Source organism: Ascidiella aspersa, chromosome 6, assembly GCF_963924565.1.
Source record: "Ascidiella aspersa chromosome 6, kaAscAspe10.2, whole genome shotgun sequence".
NCBI lineage: Eukaryota > Metazoa > Chordata > Ascidiacea > Phlebobranchia > Ascidiidae > Ascidiella > Ascidiella aspersa.
In genome coordinates, this window is record NC_139452.1 from 8,519,408 (window position 1) to 8,537,747 (window position 18,340).

The following is an 18,340-nucleotide window of genomic DNA, read 5'->3' on the forward strand; positions in this document are numbered from 1 at the left end:
TGGACAACTCGAAGCCAGTATATTCAGCAATTACACTGGAAGATCTGCATTAATTACACCTTTTCCATCCGACTATTTGGCGTTTGCCAAATGCTTTGCTTTGATGTGTGTTGAACTATATACTTGTTTTGTGATAAATATCTTTCATCTTGAATTTCAAGACCTTGAAAATGAATACCAATTTCTTAACGTTACTTTTAACATTGATGTACATGTAATATTGTTTAATATAAGTATTGTCTTGACACCACTTAAGACGCAATTCTATGACATCATCTTGTTCTTAGACCTTTTCGAACTAAAATCCTAGGTTCACCTCTGTTTGTGTACTCCAAGTATTTAAACTCTCCTTAATATTAATCAGTAGTTGTTACGAAGCTTTGCCGATTATTGTCTCGCTAACGTTTAATCCAAAAATAAGTTGCCTTAGGTGTGATATTATTTAATATTTGAGAAGGGCTCAAAGCACAACACATAATACAAAAAGGGGCTTGATAATAAAAAGATGAGAAAAAAAGGTTGATCATTGATATAATGTAAACCAAATAAATTAGGCGAAAAGTACAAACCACGTTTTTCAGGTGCAATTTTTCGATTTTGCTATTAAAAGCTGTTGGGCAAGGAAGATATTTTTAAGCAATTAAGCTAGCTATAGATATTTTAGGAAGACTGAAAAACGCAAAATTAGAAGATAAAATAATTTAATTCGCCAAAATTCCCTGCGCCTTCGGGGCGTGTAATCGTATATCGCTTCTTGGGCGGTCTCTAGGATACTTGATTATGTTATCTATTGTCGATTGTAATATATATTTCGTAGGTGTGCCGTCGGATTGTTTTAGCCCTGTTAGTGCGTCCGCTTAGGTGCATTTAAGCAACTATTTGCAAATGACATGATTTTAATTACCTCAATTGGACATGTGACTTGACTTGAACTTGAGTTGTTTTAGCAAATGGTAAAAAAAGTGTTTTAATGAAAACTATTTTTGATTTTAATAGGAAATTGACTCGCTTTGGCAATGACTTGGACTTGGAATTGTTATTTATTGAAAATTACTGTGACATGAACTTAAGTTATTTTTCAATTCAATTGACTTGGGTATTTTTGAAATGACTTGTTTGCAAAACTGCTGCACCCCAGGGGTGGGGTGAGGGCGGGGCTAAGGTTCTAGGTTGACAACCCTGCACTCAATTTTATGAATATTCCGCCAATCTAATGTGAGCTAATATCGTATGCTAAAATGACATTCCTTCTGTGATTAAAGTTGCTGGGACTAATGTGTTTAGCAAAATGTAAATAAATTGTTTTGGCCACCGTTCGTTTATAAACTTTTTTTTTAAACACAAGGGCAATTTGCTGACCAATATCTTTATACTCCCGTTGGATTATAAAGTAGAATTTGGAAAATGCTTCAGAGTCGGTTGATCTGCTGCTCACACAAACGTCAGAAACTCTTTCAGGAGCTTTACCACTATGCTCAAAATTTACACCAAGGGTTCAAATCCAATTTGATTTAAGGTTAAATGTAACTAGAAGGTAGATTCACCCGCGGGACGTAACGTACTATATATCAGAGTGTCTTAGATACAACGCTTCGGCAACCTTTTCCAAATCGCCAGCCAAATCCAAACTCAAAATGAGGTCTATGCGGGCCACACAAAATGTTAACAGAGATTTCTGTTATTACAATGTTACAACAACTGTAAGTTAATCTGGCCTCGGATCTATTGTGCAGTTAAAAACGTGTTTACTTACATAGGAGGCAGTAAAGTGTTAGCGCGAAGCGAGAAAAAAGCGTTTGTTTAGTTTAAAATTCAAGTCCACACGTCGTCATCCATACTACTAATGAAATGTGTAACAAAACCAATTTGAGGAAAACCAGATAAAAAAAAAATAAAAAAAATAAATGTTAAAATATATAGGCCTATGTCCAATATTGTTGAATACATTTTTCGTTTGTCCACTTGGCAGCCTTTCACGACACAACGGTAAATAAGCGCTGATTTAGGCAGCATTATAACGTAAACAAACCGGATGTAAATAGATCATTCGGGCACGAAATTATTTCGCACTTGCGGTACGTAGTTAAAATAGTCAAAAACTACTTTAAATGAACTCGTGTCTAGTTTTTTTTTTAGTGGTGGTGGGCATCGGCTTAAATGTTTAGGTTTTTCTCGTTTTAAGGTATATCCGCCTGCCAGCCAATTTTTGTTCAAATTAAGTCATGACACTTCCGATTGTCCAGTTACCACATCGCTTTCGGACAATGCGACTACCACGACCGCTTACCACACGACCGCAGAGGCTGCTGCGAGGTTTCTCACGACTTTGGAAGAACAGAGACCACCAGTTTAGCACGCAATGTCTTACATGTACTATTCCGCTTTGGGAGGGTGCTTCACGATCGTTGCCAGGCTATTTACAAGCTTTCTAACATGTTAGTATGTATTGCGGATTAAAAAGTATAATACGATTTAAAATAGTGCGGTCAACAAAACAATATTTCTAAAAGTAGCTTATACGGCTAATAAAAAGTCTATAGCAGTTTGCAAGTTATTGAGGTTGTAGTATTTAATAAATAGCATGCAAACGTCCAAACAACTAACATGCGGGGTCAGAGGGACGTAAAACTACCTGAGTCGGGCGTGCGCATTCGCAGTACCAAATGTCTAAATTGATATGGCCGAAAACCGTAAATGGCAAAAATGGAACAGCATGTGATAGAACATTTCCAACCACGTATTGTCGATGGATGAATGATATGACATCCCCTAAACATGAGTGTATTTCTGAGTATACAGTATCCACCTTAAGAGTCGGGTTCGGGGTGGTTTTGACCGACTCCGCAGCCCTGCATGTAGAGATTTAAGTCTCCACTCACACCAATATTGAACTTTTTGTTTAACCCATTTATTTTATTTTTTTTTTTTAACCCATTTATTTCTAAGTAAAAGTTTGCATGGGAAATGGCAAACATCGAAAAGATAACAAAGTTAAACCATGACTTTTAATGTTAAGCACCTGGTTTTCGCGTTTCAACTGTCTATTTTAAGGCGGACATAGAAATCGGAAAAACGTGGATCCACGCCTTTCACCGCTTCTTCTATCACGTGTTATTTTCCTGGATTCTGATTGGCGCTCGTCGTAGACTTTGGTGCGGATTCGGTTTCGCTTTGAGTGAAGAAAATGGTTTCAAACCAAAAGAACAAAACTACAGTGAAGCAGTTTCATACAAAACCGATGGCGCACTGGTGGGTAGTTAAGTTTCTATAAGTGTAATATTCGTAACTGAGAGGCGAGCAACTGTTTTCCTAATTGATTTATAGATCTTCCGCTGTAAAATAAGGCCTTTCGACGTGAAGCATAATTAACAGTAATTTGTTTTATTAGAACACATAAATCTTCGCACAGACGTTTTTAATTTAAAAATAATTAAAAAAAAACGAAAACTTGAACCAGGCCAAATGTATTTGTTTTTTTATTTCTGCACAGTATAGCCTTATACCAGAAACCCGCATTTTAAAGCTTATTTAAAAACTTGCCAACATACGATCGCATTAGCCCAACAGTACAGTTTGATTAACTTGTGTTTTCTGCGTCAAAAATTTAGCCAAGATTCTGACTGAATATTGTGGAGTTAAAAATGTGTATAAAATTTAAATCTGTTACGCCATTCGGTTTGCCATCGGTTGCCTTAAATTGAACTACACAGAAAAGTCATCCTTCAAATGTCAATGGTCTCAAGTTCAAGTAAGTAAAATGTATCAACTTACGGCCTGAGGTTTCCTGGTTAAAGCAACGTCTAGTTTGAATTCTGGTTACCTGTCCTTGAAACGAGTTTCGCATTTTTACCAGATCGTAAGTGTCAAAAGGTTAAGAGCCAATAATCTAAAAACTTATTTTCCCTCAACATCACGACTTCAAGTCAATACCCACCCGGGCAACATTAATGTCAAATCAACCTGCCTATTTGTAGCTATCTTCGCACAGAACACGATTTAATTGCCTCCTAGTCGCCCATTATAGCGTCAAATCGAGTTAAGTCCACAGCGGGGGAAACGGTGCGGACAACCTGGCATTTCAAAGCTAGCCGGAAACGCCCTACTGGCATATCGTGGGATCGACAATAATTACACAGTCGTTAGCCGGCCATTGAAACTTGAACTTGTAACGTGCTTCGATTTTGGCTGAACTCCCAGAATGATATGGCCAATTTGTTGCTTCGAGTCCTTTTAGTTTGCCGCTGCCGCAAAATCTTGGACGGAATGGCTTTTTTATGGACGCAAATAGATTCTGCCACAACCACAGACGTTCGACTCGACTGCCTTCGGCGTAAATACAACTTCCCGATTTCGGAAGTGCAACTGTGTTATGTAATTTAAAGCCACGCGTCATTTGAACCACAGTCACGTCTTGGTTGACTACACAATAAATGTTACCGCGTTGTAGATTAAAATCAACCTTAGGTTTATATACATTTATGCAAGGGTTTTTACTTTTCTGCACCGAGTTCGAGTGACAAGTTATTAAAAATGACTTGATTTTTGCGCTTTTGGGAAATGATCGTCTAAGTTAGTGGTCGGCAACCGCCGGTCCGCGGACCGCGAGGAGTTCGTTACCGGTCCGTAGCAGGGTTGCCAAATTAAAATTTTGATTTAAACTCAAACCGTAGCGTAAAAGCCGAAAAAGGGGTAGGAAAAGTCAAAAAACTATTGAAAGTGTTTTTATATCCAAATCACCGTAACTTTCGTTTAAATATACTCCATGGTTGATTAGTATATGAAATATCACAATTCGTTTCAACCACTAGTAAGGTGCAAATCAAACCGGTGTTCTGTGGCCATATAGAACACTTTTACAACATCCCAAAATGCATTTTTTGAACTCCTCGTATGTACAAATATATATCGAAAAAGGGCCAAAATATCATGTTCTTTTATGCTTAACCGGGTTCACCCTAAAGTGCAATAGAATCAAATCATGCAAACAGTGCAAAAATTAATTATTATTTTTATGTTCAGACAGGAATGTGCTTAAAAACAACGTATGCACTTTAATTAGTTTATTGAAAAAAGTTGTAATAAACTTCCTTTACTGAGCATTTGTTGGTTTTTAAGGCCGGTCCGCGACAAAATTTCAGTTTTCAACCGGTCCGCAGTGTAAAAAAGGTTGCCGACCCTGGTTTAAATGAGTGGTTCTTAACCTGTTTAGTGCCATTATTGTTGAGTTAAACTCGGTGGATTTCATGCATCCTTTTTATTTAATTAAAGAGCTATGTCTTGCAATTAATTAGAAAAAATACACCAGTAAAATGATGGAATGTTTTCTATTGCTTTGTAATTATTATTTGAAAAATATTACTGCAAAACACTATCTATTTTCCCTTTTCGCAGTTAAACGAAGCAGCTCGTATAAGTTATAAAATTTACCTCTTTAAATCGTGAAATTATTCCTAGGTGGGTAATTACCGACACAGCCACAGGTTGGCCCTGGTATAGATGTTCTCTCTCTCGTTTTTGTGACGTAGCCATGCCTTTTTCCTTTCCCCTCTCTCGTGATTGGAAGATGTCAGTTTTCCAGTCACACTTACCACGGGTTAGAATTAGATGTTTCGATGTGTTCGAGTAAAAGAGTTGCGAAGCTCAGCGGTGCGGTTCAAGTTCATAGCCAAGCTAGCCAGTGCAAGATATTAATTCTTATCAATAGACAAGACAAGCAAAACATTTTTCGCATGTTGCTGAAATCTTTATTAGTATATCTTCATAATATTGTTATTATGTATAAGCTTTCAAAATAGGTTTGTGGCCATTTTAACGCTGCCTGAGCTATAATGTCTTGTAATTTTATTAAAACGTCGTTCAAGATATGTAGGATAACCTTTAGGCAGATACAATAAGAAGTTACCAATTTCGAAGCTTAATTTGAGGCTCGAGATTCGGTTTTAAATTAGGCAAACTAAAAGCTGAAGTTCTGAAATTGAGCTTTATAAGTGTGCATTATCTATGCTTTAAACAGTCTTTAAAGAATCTTAACTGCGTTATTAGTGAAAGCAAGTGTAACGTTTCGTCAGCATTTAACAACCATTATAGGATAGGATTTTTTGCTGAATGTGTACAACACATTTGACAAAATACTTGTGAGAAAAAATATACAGCAGTTCGACAGGCGGCCTAGCGATAAGCGATAACATGTAAAAATAAGTTACAGTGATTTGTCAACTTCAAAAGGGAACAATAAAAATCAAACAATAAATTTTTGATATTACAAAACAAAGAAAGAACGAAACATAAAAAAATGTTTCGAAATAACATCAGGAAAAAACAACAGACCTCGTCTATTAAGTAATAAATTAAATATATTACAAACCTAAATATTTAACATAAAAAACTGGATGTCGAGCACTAACAATATAGCCATAGATTTGCAGTAGGCCTGTCTATATATATGTGTGTGTAGGGGTCTTCGATTGATTGACTTACCAATCCACGATAAAATATATACAAGAAATAAAGCGTTCCGATCCAATACCAAATGGCGTCATCACTTTTATGCTTAAAGCAAAATTGATCAGTTTGAAACGTTTCAAAGTATTTTTTTCAAGTTACTAAGCTAAAATTACTTAAGCGTGAATAATTTTAGTCACTTCCAGTTGTTTACCAACTTCATTCTGAGAAATTTTACTTTCAAAGTAGATAACTTGGTCTGACAACAAATATTGTAGACCAAAAGCCTATGTTTTAAATTTGGTGTCGGATCGGCACCGACACCACCCTATAGTAGTTTTAAAACGTTCAAAAACCTCTAAAAATTGACCAATTTCAGGGTAACTTTCCCGATTGTGACCCTTTTTCGGTGGGTCTAGCAGGCTAATTTTTGTTGCGCCTAAGTAAACTGGACTACTAAAGTAGTAAAAATACGGAAGTGGTTATTAAAAAAGTAACAAGACGTTTGAATAATAATGGGTAGTCGGGTAACCTGATTTAAACACTTAATTTTAACAATAAATGAGTTTACGAGTTAAGTAAAATCAAGTCCGAGTTAAGTAATTTTAAAATAACTTCCAATCAAGTCTTCTGCCAAAACACACCCTAGTTCAAACCGAGCGAAACAACAGTAAAGCCTTGCAGTAAAATACAAAATAAACGTTTTTTAATCACTATCCCGGCTCAATATGACAAAATATTCAAAAAAAATCCACAAAAACTAATATTTAGAAAGCAAGTTGTATACGTGCAAAAATTAAGAAACATTAGCATTTTTTTGAATTTTCATTAACACACCTTATCTTAATCGGAGTCTCCAAATTATATCATTTTCCCGTAAAAGCTGGGTTATTTGAAATTGTGACATATTAGGCTACTTTCATCTAAAAAAAGTCATTACAACGCTACCAGTGATTGCGAAACGAAACAGGACGTTTCAACAAAGTACAGCAGTAATGCAAAACTGACCCACTCTACGCTTCAGAAATCTGTGGCTTTTTAATTCGTCTGGCGGCGATTTACTTGACAAGAAAATCAAATCTACATGCGATGGATCTTTCACCGAAGACCTTCTCTGTTGCCGATTACACGATTTTCGCCATCATGTTGGGAATATCGACAGCGGTCGGGTTTTTTTACGCCGTCAAAGATAGAAAGAAGCAAAACACGGACGAATATCTACTGGCTGGGAGGTGAGTCATTGAGTAACAATATTACGTAACCGATTTTCAACCGATTTAGAAGCAAACAACGGTAGGTGATAGCTTTAACATTTGCGACCAGGTCGACACTCCTGTAAACATTTGACGTTTTAATGCTAAAAAAAAGTTGGGATAGGTTAACAGATTTGTATCTATGTGTGATATCAGTGATATCAGAATAATCTTATAAACACACATGAATATTAAATTTAAAGGGAAATAGGACAATCACATTCGTTTAAATACAGCAAGAGCCTGTATATTAACCTTACTCTTTGTCCACTTTTACAAAATATGCCTTTGTCATGCTATATTATAGAACTTTAAGATTTGGCTAATGGCAATTTATCCTCTTTGTCCACCTTTTACAAAATGTGTTTGCTATGCTATATATAAGATTTGTTTTATGGCAATTAATCAATTTAGGGGTTTAATGTATTAGTGAACACTAACAGCTATGTTATATTTAGAAAAGGCTTTTTTGTATACAATTCAACCATTGGGGGTATACATCTTGGCTATGCGGAACAAAATATTTTACAGTTGATATGTTTTGCGCAGGTCAATGAGCCCATATCCCGTTGCACTGTCGCTGTCGGTTGGATTCATGTCTGCTGTCCTCATTCTTGGTACGCCTTCTGAAATTTACCGATTCGGTACTATGTATGTATGGTAAGAAACTTTTTTCAAGATTTTTTTTGTCCGACCACTAAAGGTACTTATTAAAAGTAGTAGGCCTAAACAATAAACATCAAAATATTTGATTTTTGTGTGATTATGGTTTAAAACTGTTAAATAATCGGCTTACTTTTTATCCCTCATTTATCTCGTATGTGTGGGCTGTGAATACTACGCAAATAACATTGTAGGTCCATTTAGTGCCAAGCTTGGACTGTCTTGATCTCGAAGAGTTCCGCCATGCCTTACTTTACAAAACTTGTTTCATTTAACACTGGGCAATAGGCATCCTGTCGTGGATGTAACTTATTGAACGTTTTTTAAACGCGGACCCCCTCACAACTTTTTTTCGGTTCGCATGGATCAGGGAGGACATACATTTTTTACGAGATGACGTCATAAATTGACGTTATTTAACTAGCGGACTTAAAATTTTGATGTTTATTTACATAGTGGCCTCTAGGTGATTTGATCGATATTCACTTGAACAAATTTATGTTTTTGTAGGTTTATTATGGGTTTCATCGTCGCTTTGGCCGTCACCGCAGAAATATTCATGCCGATTTTCTACAACTTGGGTTTGGCCAGTGTTTACGAGGTAAATGTAAAATGTGCTGCATAGAGCTAGATACTTTTCAAGCTCAATTCTATTCTGCGATCAACTTTTATTTCAACTTGAAAACTGAAATGTACATTGTATACCTGTGATGTATAACACAAATGCCATTACTTCTGTACTGCCATTGTACTTAGACTGGCAACAAGCACCAGTCTTAATCAAAAGATATAATTTAGTGCGATTCTAACTCTGTCTATGTTAATAAGCGTCCAAATTTATTTTGTTGAATTTGGTTTTAAGAAGACGCTTGACAATAATTATTTTTCTCCATTCTGTGGAACAAGAGAAATTCAAAAGCACTTCAAAATTAGTTATTTATATTCAGAATCTGTACAAACAAAACAAAGTTATATTTTCTAAAACAAGTTGTGCAGGCTGTGTTATTATGTTGAATATGTGGTATTCCGGCTCGTCACAACCTGTAAACTTACATATTAAACGCCGAAACTTTTTGAGCTGCGAAGAAAGCACCGATTGCTTTTTTGGTTGTCAAGATATTACGGGCAAGCAGACAAGGTTTTAACTTTTTTCTCTGTAATTTAGCACACTAAGCTAGCTTTTAAATCGGGTATATGCAAAGCAGCCTAAAATAAAATTTTGCCAGTTTACACGGCTGACTATAAGTTTTAAAATTTTATCTTTCAGTACCTTGAGAGAAGATTCAACAGAGTAGTTCGCATTGTGGGCACTGTGCTGTACATTGCTCAAAGCGTACTCTACATTGGGATTGTCATCTACGCGCCTGCCCTTGCGCTGAACGCGGGTAAAAAAGTAGAATAGTTTGCAATAAAACTTGCAATGGCTTGAAAAGCTGGCAAGTGGCAACATCGATATATTTTGTTAACCAGTAAATCTGTAGCATAGGATAGAATCGACATATTCCTCTATTTTATGACGATTCTGAATGGCTCATGCCATCACCAGTTTAAAATTAAAGTGAAGATAAACCCGATAAATCACTATTAATCTGAATTGCATTTTTGCGCCATTATTAGATGGCAATCTTTAACTTGGATTTCTACAATGATAATTACATCAGATACTGCCAGAACGTTTGTAAACTGCGAAATGTCAATCTTATTGAAAAATTTGGCTTTGTATAATCAGTAAAATTACTGAACCCATGTGTTGTGTTCAATATGTTGTGTTTTAAAAGTTCATCGGTTAAATTTTACTTTTGCATTACAGTGACTGGATTCAACCTGTGGGGTGCAGTCGTTTCAACTGGTGTCATTTGTATTATTTACAGCTCATTGGTAAGATTATGTTATAAACATCACAAAATACTTTTAGTTTTACTAATATTATTGTGTTTGCACCAGTAACTATGTCGTGTCGTTTAAATTTGACAAGGCCCGTCTGTCAAAAACACATATTTCTCAAAAAAGCAAACCTTAATACCAAATGTAGAGCATACTTTTGTCGACTATGTCGGTTTATCGAATAGATCACTCCATTGCACACGGTATTACGGCGTGCAAAATTCAAAGTCAAGTTTGTGCGAGCTAAGTTTACTGTGTCGCGCTTCGCAGATTTGCTGATGCAGCATGTTTGCCGAACCGGTATAAGGTTATGTCGGTCCCCACAACTTGCAAGGCGGCGTAACCACACACAGCAACGTCGTCGTAGGTCAGGGGTGTACAATATACGACACACATGTCTAGTGTCTCACAGACTTTGCCAAGTAGTCCGTTTAACTGTTATTTTAAATGCTGCCAATTTTTAACTTAACCTACGAATTACGACACAACAATTACTATGCTTTGCTCTTTTTTTGGTTGGCGCGCACTAAACAAATCTTTTTATTTGCATAAACCAGAGTCGGCATAATAATTCTTATAGATGACTTCATAAAACAAGTAGAGTTAAGAAACTTTTTTCAGTTTAGCAAATATGAAACTGAAATAAAGTCTAAATATATAGCTATACATTAAGATTTTAATTCGACATTGATTGACCCTCTAAAACTAGTCAATTTAGGGGGCATGGACACAATGTCATCATGAAGAGTCTACTATGGATACTGAATTACTCTTGTTATTCGAAAGTGCGAAACTGACCGTTAAATGTAAAAAAATTAATATGTTAAATGTTTAATATGTTAAATGTAAAAAGTGCTGATAAAATTTGTTTTCAACTCTGATATCCTTCGCAGTTTACTTATTTATCCCTTGCATATTTGTTAGATAACATTAATGGTATAGGTGCCGCGCACACGGTGTATTTTGCCATTGTTAATGCACTACCCATAAAAACTACAGTTATATGGGATTGTCACAAAACTTTTTCTACAAACCAATGTGACTTATGGTAAACTTTAAGTTTGGAAATGGCTATTGTTCTTGCCGCTGGGGTATACTCAGATTCTTAATTATTCTGCTTTTATCAGTATCGTAAACATTTCTTTTTTAAATGACTCAAGTCCCAGTCAAGTCATTTGTAAAATAGCTCAAGTCCAAGTCAAGTTTTATTTAATAAATAACCAGGCAAGTTCCAGTCCAAATCATCGGTTGCGCAAGTCAAGTCATAACTAGAGCACGTCAACATCAAAAGTCCTTGTCATAAAAAATATGAGCAATACCTCAAGCAGAAACAGCATACGCAACATATAGCAAGCAAATTGTTTTATGTGAAAAGATAAGGATAAATAACGCATTATATAAATAATTACTTAATGAAAACAATTTATTTTAACCAAAGTCATTTGTCCAAATGATTTAAGTCAAGTCAAGTCGTTTGCCCAAAAAACTTAAGTCAAGTCAAGTCATTTGAAAACAGTGACTTACGTCAAGTCATTCCACTGGCTTTCATCCATAAAAACTTCTAATAGTGTAAACTAATTGCTGTTTTAATTTTGTGTTAGCGCCCGTTTGATGTTACAGTATGTCATGATTACAACTGCTTTATAATCCAGGGCGGACTGAAGGCCGTGATTTGGACCGACGTTATCCAAGCTGCTTTCATGCTTACTGGATTCGTGTCCATCATCATACAAGGAAGCATTAAAGTCGGTGGTTTCGGCAAAGTCGTGTCGATTTGCCAACAAGGAGGAAGGACCGAAATGTTAAGGTTAATTCAAACCCGTTATGTTTAAAATATTATAGCGTTAATCATGATCAAATGTTCTAAAAGTCTAACCAGAATCCTTACGCCTCATTTTGATATTATATTTTTTGTATTTTAATACCAGGGTGTCTCTATGTGTTTCTGACGCGGTATTTGGTGGCCAAGGGCATATATCATTTTAATATCTCGCCCGTTTAACTCAGGGGTTACTAAAGTTTTTTACAGAAATGGACGGATAACGTTGGGAGTTACGATAACGGGCGTAAACTTTTGTCGAACGTTATGTGTCTTTTTTTTAAAACGCTGACTGGCGCGCTCCAATTTGTTTACAGTCTATAAAAGCAGAGGGAAATTACTAAATATTGAAAATCACCGCTCTTTCATACTGTAAACATAGCGGTAGGCGGGTATTTTTCGATTATTATGCTATACTAGGTTGCTATGAAACGGATTTGCAAAGTGATAAAAAAGGTGAAACCCGCTTTTCTATGGAAAATCTGCTTTACGAAGAAGATCATGAGCACAATCTGGCCTATTGGCAGTTGCTTTTTAAACTTCAATCCCTGCAGCCTGCAAAGTAAAACACTGCTATACAATACAAAACGGGTCCTTGATTTTCAATTTATTAGGTTTGATCTTGACCCAAGGGTACGACATTCGTTCTGGACGACCAACATTGGAATAATATTCCTCAACATGGGTTTGTATGCGGTCAATCAAGGTCAAGTTCAGCGCTACCTCTCCTGCAAGTCCGTAACCGACGCCAAGAAGTGAGTCATGGAACTGAGATAGGGACAACGGCGGGTACAGTGGGACATTGTGACTTTTAATGTTAGATATCTGAATGCCAAAATGTTTTTCCATTTTTTAGTACGTTTTATTATATGTAGGGAGTCTTTCAACCGATAGGCGGTATTGCCATCCGACATGAGTTTCAGGGCTGAGGAGTCGGCTAAAAATAACCCTAGTCCAACTCGCCAGTCCGACTCCGGTGAAATGTGCGATTTCGTTGAGTCCCGAGTCAGGCTGCGACTCTACAGTCTGTATTTCACCTTTTTACGTAACTGAATTTCGGTCAATTTTCAGCAATCCACTTATGGTAATGTCATATAATTCATCCACCCACAATACATAGTTGGAAAATATCTACCAGGTGCTATGTTGACTTTACAATTTACAGTTGGCGTCAAGATAAGTTTTATAATTTGGTACTGCGTAAGCGCACGTCGGACACGGGACTCGGGTAGTTTTACGTGGTCTTACTCGAGTCCCGAGTGCGATCCAGGCTAGTTTGTTTTTTCCTTGCTCACATAAAACTTCCTACGTTTTTGACCAGGTGTACATTACGATATTGTTGTACTTATTGTGAGATATTTAACACCCTTACAAACAAATGTTGAACTATGTTCCCAAAAATAAAAAGCAGTGTCAAAATGCTACAGTTATCAATGTCTGACGTTTTCAGTAAACACAAAAAAGCTACCATTGCTGGGCAACTGCTGGTACATTGGATTAAGTCTCAATTCTTATTGGGTTGTTATTAACGCAGAGCTATCGCCTTGAACTGGTTCGGTTTGCTTCTGTTGAATGGCTTCGCGGTCATGTGTGGGATGATCATGTACGCTTACTACCACAAGTGTGATCCAATATCGCTCGGAATCGTGAAGAGACCTGATCAGGTATGAAGTAGAATCTATTAAACAGTTTACCAAAAATCAGGAAAAAACAGGAACAAAGGGTGTTTTAGGGGGTTCACAAATAGGCCCATGTTAACTTGCTAGAGATACCATCTATACAAGTCATACATGTTATCACTTTTCATACGCAAATCGCAAATTAATCAAAATACGACGTCCAATCGAGCAATATATATTTCTCTAAAATAAGCGTGCAGAAGAGACAACAAGAATGCTTCGATTTATTGTTAAACACGGAGTCGCAAACAATGTTTGGGAAGTCATGAGTTCGAATAACCTGTCACTTTGTATCCTTTGTTTAGCTATTGCCTTTCATGGTGTTGGACATTTTTCGAGATAATCCAGGAATGCCGGGAGTCTTCCTCGCCAGTATTTACTCCGGCTGCTTGAGGTAAGTGTATAAAGTGTCAAACTCTGGCCAACCATGCGATGAGTGTATGTTGAGCTAAAACGAACGTGTATATTCAGTAACAAGTTAATTTTCTACGTTTAGCTCGGTTTCAACCGGCATCACGGGCATGTCGAGTGTCACTGTACAAGACTTCCTGCGACCATACTTCAAATGGAGTGAACGGACCTATTTCTGGATTTCTAGGGGTAAGGACAATAACTTTAATAAGGTGCAAACTCTTTAAAACAAGGCTACTTTGGCTAAAACGTTCTTTAAATTGGTATTTTACCGGAAATATTATTAATGATATTAGAAATTTTAGCGCAAACTAAGGTGACAACGACATGCGGTTATATTTAGGTAACACGGCCAATTTTTATGTAACTGTAGTGCAATTGACAGCCAGAATATAATAATTCTTTTGGTGCAAGTTAAGGATAGCACAACATAAGTTTCAGAATTAGATACTTTCGACAAGCAATGTAAATCTCGCTAAACATGAGCTCAAACACGTTTAATGACGGTTCGAGGACCAGGAATGTGTCACGTGATTAAGAAAGATAAAATTGTAACACGACACTAATCATACTGCAGGCAAAATAAAACCTATTAAACCCACTGTTCGTTAGATCATTGTAAATCATTTCTGTCGTTAGGAGGGCCACTGGATTCTTACCAAGATACATCATTTCGTTTTTCTTTCTGACGCCTTTAAGAAAATTGTTGCAATGTCTAAAGATTCAATTCGATTTTAACCTGAAGATTGTAAACGATATAAACAATTTTTGGCAACAAATTAAAAGCACACCTAATATTTTTAACCGTTATACGTTTCTATCATTTAAAAAAAAAAAACATAAAAGTCACGGACGAAATATTTCGCGGACCAGTGAGACCCAATCATCATTTTTTTTGCATTTTTGGCTGAAATACAACTATAGTAGAACCGGTTGTTTCAACCTTACATATGTCAACTACAAAGTTCGTATATCGCATTGCATTTATAGTCTACTATAGCCATTGGCTAAAAAATAAACGCAAAACGATTTTGTTTATTTGCATAATTTAATCAAGTAAAATACCTTGCAAGAAGGGCCTTCAGCTTAAAATTATTTACAGGTCTTATAATTTTCTATGGATTGCTCTGTATCGTATTTGCGTACCTCACATCGCAGCTCGGTGCCATATTACAAGCGTCGCTCAGCATTTTGGGTCTTGTCGGGGGTCCCTTGGTGGGACTTTATTCACTCGGAGTTCTATTTCCCTGCGCAAACTCGCCAGTAAGTACAACTGTATTTTCCATGAGCTTATGTATATATTCAGATTGATTTTTGTTTGTGCAACATTAAAGGAAGGACTAAAAAATGGTAACGCAGTGACAGCTAGCATTCCTTTTGGACATAGTCAAGCAATTTATTTTATTTATTTTAGTTTGGATGACACTGTCATGAACCGTTGCGTGGCGTAATCGCATGGCAGTCAAGCGCATTAAGCCGTGGAAAGCCTGCGTCAATTTGCATCCTATAGTTTGCTTTCCTTTGCACAAATACTTCACTTGTTATGTTGGCTACTCTATAGATCGAAACCGTGCAGTGACATTTTTTTTGACATTGACACTAACCACTCAAAATCGTTCGCTAGTTTTTCTTGATCGAGCTGATTTTAATGCATACCAAGTTTCGAGGATTATCAAGCGCGTATTCTTTCATTGTATGATTGTAGTATCAACAGCAATACAAATGGAATCTTAAATCTCAAGATATTCAAAGTATTTACCTTTCATAAGGTCAAACAAATTTAAACGGTAACAATACTCATGTTTGCTGCTGTTTTAAATATTTATAACGTATTTGCAAAAGTCAAGGCGGTTTTCACCAACTAACTCTGAGGTCTCTCATAAAACAAACTGACGTGTTGTGTCGTTTGGTATTTTAATACACAACACAGCCACCATTACCTTCAGAGGAAAGTGGTGCTTAAAAGTGTTCAAAATATCATTGGATATAAACGACAACCGGCAAATTAAATTTAGCTATCACCAGCGAACACCCAAAATAGTCTAAAAATTTAGGTATATCTTTTACAGTGCCGGCTGCCTCTCTATGGAGCTTTCAAGTTTGTTTCTCATTATAAACAGGGTGTGCTCGGCGGCATAGCGATCGGACTGGGGATGAACATCTGGATTTATGTGGGGTCAAAAAGTTACCCGGCGCCCGTCCGCTTCCTTAACATGCTAAGCTTCGACACCTCGGGGTGCCCGGTGGCGGGAAATACAAGCGCTGCTACGCCTGCGGCCACTGCTGTCTACGGCATGACTCAGACTTCGTTTGCTGCGGTTGAGGAGCCTAGGCCTCCGGTTGCCGACCTGTACGCCATGTCCTACCTCTATTATCCAGCGCTTGGCTGGTGCGTAACTGTTGCGACCGGCCTTCTTCTCAGCTTTCTTACTTGTAAGTTGATCTGTTTAAACCGTCGCTGCCCGACATGATGTCAACCTAATATGGCTCTTCTATACAGCTGCTGTTTTTTTTATTTAAATATAAAATGAAAATATAATTTGATCTATGAGAGAGAAGCAAATTTTCAGACTAAATGCTCAAAGGGTGATCCACATTTGTTATAGAGGTGCCGAGGGCACATTAACATTGTAATGCAAAATGTGTGTATACATTTTGTAAAACATAAAACTTGCTATAACATATTGGAGGGTTAGGAAACGCTTATTAAGAATTTAAGGGAATACTTAAAATTAGCTAAGAACATATTTCCAGCCTAACAAATCAAGCTATACGAGGTTTCGGACGTGCTTATTTGCAAAAATATTAATTGCTTTAAATAGTAGACCAACCAGTTTGAACGTTTCTCCTAAACAAGTATCACTACGACTTCTACTTCCGTTCAAGGCGGACATAGAAATCGCAAGAATGTCGACCCTCGCCTGATCTACCGCTTCTTTGATCACGTGATATTTTCCTGGATTCCTATTGGCGCGCGTCGCTTCTGCTGGTGCGGGGTTGATCACGATTCGACAGAGGATACTATGACAAAGATAGAAGGAGGGGTTAGGCATCCCATCGACTCAATTTCGTACAAAACCAGCAGTTCTACGGTAGGTACAAACTTTAATGTTAGACCGTCAACAGCCGTAGTTCGAACACACGGATGGTTTATAAAAAATAATTCACTTGCTATATGCATCGTAATAAACAAATGATACTTAGTTAATATTTTTGTGATTAGTGGTTTCCGATACTTATCATTTTGTTTCGAAATTGAGAAAGCAAAATGGAGAAAATTGAAACACTGAGAACTATTTTTACAGACAAAATTTCCTTCGGCGTTAAGAAGTTTTAGTAACCTCTAGTTTGTTTTATAAGAGATGCAGTAATCTAAATTGTGTTTCTTATATACCAGGACGGAGGAAAAGGTTCGGACAACCTGGCTTTCGACAACAAATACTAACCAACAAGTTTCTGACAGAAATTCATGAATGTTCTTTGCATTCCAAATCTTTATTGATGGTGTTATATCATGTTGTTCCTCTTCATATACATCTATTGAAGGTTAACCACAAGAGAGTTTTTTTTTTCGTTATGCTCCAAAGTGCTTTGTTAAGTTGCATACTTCTAATCCTATTGCAAAAATGCTGGCGTTTTTAATCACACGTCTATCGTGTTTCCAAATCATGTGCTTTTGTTTTTTGTTTGACATATTCTTTGTTTTTGTAACTCTTTCATGTTTTGTGATTGCTTATTTTCCGTTTCTTACGTAAGAATACTACTACAGCTATAATTGGAGTTATATGTGGGAGTCCCACATATGCGTTGACCACAGTAGAACATTTAGTTCACTATCCTCTCTATTATTCCATTGTCGCTTTATGTGTTTCCCCTACAGAAAACTTTACGTATAAGTTTTTTACTGATACAAACAGCTTTATATAACACATGGAATTCAAACGACACACTTTTTTATATTTTAGACAACGTCACAAATTAGACGGCAAAAAAAAAGAAATATTTACTTTTTTTCAAACATTAACAAGTCTTGGAACTTGTTTTCTTTTTTTCTTTTCTACTTTTTTTTCTTTTCGATTTGTGTCTTATTTTCTCGCCAAATTTTTATTGCGCTTTTCAGCGACATTTCATCTAATTATTTCGAGGTTCAAGTTTGACTTTCCCATAATAATACACAAATGAATAAGTGG

At 36.6% G+C, this 18,340-nt stretch overlaps 1 protein-coding gene across 1 annotated transcript; it reads left to right on the forward strand.

Annotated features, from left to right (window-relative positions):
- The first annotated feature begins 7,257 nt into the window (after positions 1-7,257).
- LOC146139516 (sodium-coupled monocarboxylate transporter 1-like) lies at positions 7,258-18,340 on the forward strand. Its single transcript, XM_083391065.1, has 14 exons — positions 7,258-7,673; positions 8,244-8,354; positions 8,868-8,958; positions 9,625-9,742; positions 10,168-10,235; positions 11,894-12,048; positions 12,675-12,815; positions 13,595-13,724; positions 14,045-14,133; positions 14,236-14,339; positions 15,253-15,413; positions 16,271-16,583; positions 17,037-17,242; positions 17,548-18,340. Exons 1-14 carry the CDS (start codon positions 7,531-7,533, stop codon positions 17,593-17,595), a joined length of 1,878 nt encoding a protein of 625 aa, XP_083247191.1. The 5' UTR covers positions 7,258-7,530; the 3' UTR covers positions 17,596-18,340.

Bases quoted from the DNA above. Each gene is read 5' to 3' on its own strand.
- LOC146139516 (XM_083391065.1), top strand. From the start codon at position 7,531: ATGGATCTTTCACCGAAGACCTTCTCTGTTGCCGATTACACGATTTTC. The intron at 12,816-13,594 runs GTGAGTCATGGA...TTATTAACGCAG, and splicing joins TCCGTAACCGACGCCAAGAA to AGCTATCGCCTTGAACTGGT. The intron at 15,414-16,270 runs GTAAGTACAACT...CATTATAAACAG, and splicing joins TTCCCTGCGCAAACTCGCCA to GGTGTGCTCGGCGGCATAGC.